Genomic DNA, 4,068 nt, shown 5'->3' on the forward strand with positions numbered 1-4,068 from the left:
AGGAGTAGCAGTAGAAAGGCTGCAGAAAGAGTCAGGAGCCCAGAGGAGGGGGTGAAGGAGGTGAGGGGGTGGGGGCAGTAAGAGGAGACGAAAGCAGACGACAGAACATTGCTGGAGAGCAAGAAAGGAGGTGAAAGGAGACAATTTTAGGGAACAAAATTTTTCGGTCGCTACCCGGATTCGAACCCGGGACCTTCGAATAAGAGCAGAGGCCAACACCTTAACCTCTAGGTCACGAGAGCCCTCGGTGTCAGAGTTAGCTCTCGAAAATCCCGTGGACCGAAAACATTTCCGTTGCTGGTCCCCAATGCCTAGATCCAGGCCTACTTTAATTCTGTCGTCTTGTTAGCCTGAAGAAACATTTTTCTATAATCATTATATCCGACTCTGTCTTTCTGCTTACCTTCCCTTCTGCAGGCCAAAGTAGTGCCTCTACTTTTTGCCTGCACCTTACTTATTAAAAAAACAAACCAGTATATTATGTATGTGAGGCATCGTGGTGAAATCAGGCGCTCGTAAAAATAATGACATTTTTAAAAATCTGCTTTCTTTTCTTTTTTTCTTTCTTTTCTTCTTTCTTTCTTTTTTTTTGGCTCAACACCTTTTGTGTCAATTTAAAAACACTTTTCGTGTAGACTTTACTGAACAAAAACCCATTGATTAAGGGCACAAAATGTAAGTTTTCAGTTTCCAAGGACTCTCAGGCTATGGAAGTTACCAAACTTTGGCAGCCATTTTCTCGCTAATTTTACCTCTGAAACCAGGCACTCCTGACCTCCTTCAAATACTTCAACCGCAAATATTTCGACTTCTTTTCAACATAGATTTATTTTTTAAATAAGAAAGTGGGTGGTTAGCGGGTGCCCTGTACAGTCTTGTAACACATCTAATCATCTGGCGCTCATATGACCTTATGCAGTTGCGAGCGCCATAAAACCTCTACTAAAACTAAACGTAAATAAGAAATAAGCCAAATGAACAGGTTTTTAGATGATGCCAATTACTCCATATGCCCAAAAAATGGCGAGCGCCTGATTCCACCGCGTCGTTACACATTAATTGTCCACCTGTCTCTCTCTCTATTTCATGAGTTGAGTGTGACATTTTAATTTTCTGGGACATGCCACGGGGTGCCAAATAGTATACAGGCTAAAAGTGATGACGTGGATAGAACTGAATAATTTTCCGTCTGTCTGTCTGTCTGCCTATCTATTTATCAGTTTGTCTGTCTTTTGGTCTGTCTATCTATCTATCTGTTTGTCTGTTTTTCTGTTTGCATGTCTGACCGTACATCTATCTATCTATCTATCTATCTATCTATCTATCTATCTATCTATCTATCTGTCTGTCTGTGCATCTATAATAATTTAATTCAAGATAGCCATCTTTATCTATCTATCTATCTCTATCTATCTATCTATCTATCTATCTATCTATCTATCTATCTATCTATCTGTCTGTCTGTGCATCTATAATAATTTAATTCAAGATAGCCATCTTTATCTATCTATCTATCTCTATCTATCTATCTATCTATCTATCTATCTATCTATCTATCTATCTATCACTTACTATGCCCGGCTCTCTTCGCCAGCCAGTAGAGCGCCCCGCTGCCAATCCCGCCACATCCGATGACGATGTAGTCAAAATGGCGCCGGCCCTCCAGATCCTCGATAGAATTCGCCATGGCCCAGAAAATAGATGATATTCCTTTTTAGCCCAATCAGAGACAGACAGAATGATGGGTACGAACCTAACCTCTCTTGAATTGACCAATTGAGGATGTCAAAAGCACTGGCCGAAACAAATAAAGTTACGATATATATATTACGATTATATGACATGCAAGCAGACCAAAAAACGCGGCAGCTGACACGATAAGATATAATGTGCATAGCCTAACACTGAATGATAAGGTAGGTTTTACAAGGCCATAGTCTGGTACTAGGCCTAACTGGTTCCAGTGAGATGGGAATGGGCACTTTTTAGCTGCATTAAAAACAAATAATTTTTCTCTCGACTTCCTGCTTAAGTTCTAAAACCTTGACCCGAACCAAAGATAGTGATATTCATTACATATAGTATAGTTGTATAGCTTGTTTATTCGAATTAAGAACATCAGCTGTTAAGTGCTGCACGTATTCTCTGAAACTCACATACCGGTAATGTGGGCGTTTCTGTCATTTTCCATACCGCGAAAGCCTGTTCATCAAAACCTGACGATTTGGTTACTTCCAATTTGTTTTAGTAAGAGTTTTACGGCACTTGCTACACAAAAAGGTCATATAGATCTAAGTGCCGAAGATTAGAGGTGTTACAAGAGAGTAACAAACACAACAACAACAACGGCAACAACAACAACAACAACAACAACAAGAGGACAGATAAGGACGATAATAGATGTTTGATAGGAAAGAAAAAGGAAACCACACCAGAGCACCCACCAACCACCCACGTTACTTCCAAAAGGGCTAAATTAAAAGGATCTCTTTGTTCACATAGCAGCATAATATTATAAACACACGCGTTCCTTTCGTTGAAAAAAAAATAGCTGTAGGCGCAAAGATCGTGTATAGGTAATAGAGAATCTTTGGTAGGCCTACTGCATAAAGCGATAACCTATCGCTACATTTTAACAAACAACCAATAGCCCCAGAACCCGTCTAAGACGGCCACAACAATCTCTCATGACTCGATGCTTGCCATAAATCATATATCATACATGACCCAACGCTTGTTATAAATCATATATCATACATGACCCAACGCTTGTTATAAATCATATATCATACATGACCCAACGCTTGTCATAAATCATATATCATACATGACCCAACGCTTGTCATAAATCATATCTCATACATGACCCAACGCTTGTTATAAATCATATATCATACATGACCCAACGCTTGTCATAAGTTATATCTCATACATGACCCAACGTTTGTTATAAATCATATCTCATACATGACCCAACGTTTGTTATAAATCATATATCATACATGACCCAACGTTTGTTATAAATCATATATCATACATGGCCCAACGTTTGTTATAAATCATATATCATACATGACCCAACGTTTGTTATAAATCATATATCATACATGACCCAACGCTTGTCATAAATCATATATCATACATGACCCAACGTTTGTTATAAATCATATATCATACATGACCCAACGCTTGTTATAAATCATATATCATACATGACCCAACGCTTGTCATAAATCATATCTCATACATGACCCAACGTTTGTTATAAATCATATATCATACATGACCCAACGTTTGTCATAAGTTGTATCGGTACATCGGCCCCTGATGCTGAAGACAAGCCGTGATAAGCCTATTACCTGTGGTCATTGTTAGTCTCTCCAATGAAAAAAACGAATAATTGATTATGTTGCGTGGGTCCAGCTCCTACTGCTGAGGACAAGCCGTGATAAGCCAATCACTTGTGGTCATTGTTAGTCCCTCCAATAAAAGTACCGATCATGTTGCGTAGGTCGCTTTCACTCCCATTGGCCCACTCTTTACCTAAGTTGACCAGTCGGTGACAAATTGGTCCCTTTTAAGCACAAGGGGGCTATCCCGAAAAATGCTGTTTCGAGAAAATCGAAGGTAAAGTTTTTGCCCCTTGTTCAGTTTCTTTAAAAGTCAAGGAGAGTTTTTTCTATAACCAAACAAATATACATACCAATGAAACCAAACTTCTCCTATAGGTAGGGCAATGCCCACTTTTGGTGTAGGCCAAGGTTTCTGGAAACTACCGAAATCTGGTTTAGCCTGCTTGTCCTTGAAAGCGACCAATCGTCAGTCACTAGTGAGGGAGTCATGTGATCCGTGGTAACCTATAATTATGTACCCCGCCCACAACTCACTGACCATACACAAATCATCAAAAGGGAGATAAGCAGTTGCGCTGTTTACAGAGTCAGAATAATGGACGTCAACATAAACTTGTGACAGATGTACACAGGGGCGAAGCGTCTATATAATCAAATAATCACTGCTTCCTTATTCTAATTTTGAAACATTGTCGCTGTCAAATTCATCCTTAAA

At 39.4% G+C, this 4,068-nt stretch overlaps 1 protein-coding gene across 1 annotated transcript in view; it reads right to left on the reverse strand.

Moving 5' to 3' along the window:
- Window positions 1-3,608, reverse strand: part of LOC101845808 (monomeric sarcosine oxidase) — a gene marked incomplete in the record, with an annotated part of 13,254 nt that extends 9,646 nt beyond the window's left edge. The window contains 2 exon segments of the mRNA XM_035972816.1: window positions 1,573-1,794; window positions 3,360-3,608. Coding sequence (XP_035828709.1) covers window positions 1,573-1,687 — 115 coding nt within the window.
- Between the last annotated feature and the right edge of the window lie 460 nt (window positions 3,609-4,068).

Source organism: Aplysia californica, unplaced genomic scaffold (assembly GCF_000002075.1).
Source record: "Aplysia californica isolate F4 #8 unplaced genomic scaffold, AplCal3.0 scaffold00861, whole genome shotgun sequence".
Lineage (NCBI taxonomy): Eukaryota > Metazoa > Mollusca > Gastropoda > Aplysiida > Aplysiidae > Aplysia > Aplysia californica.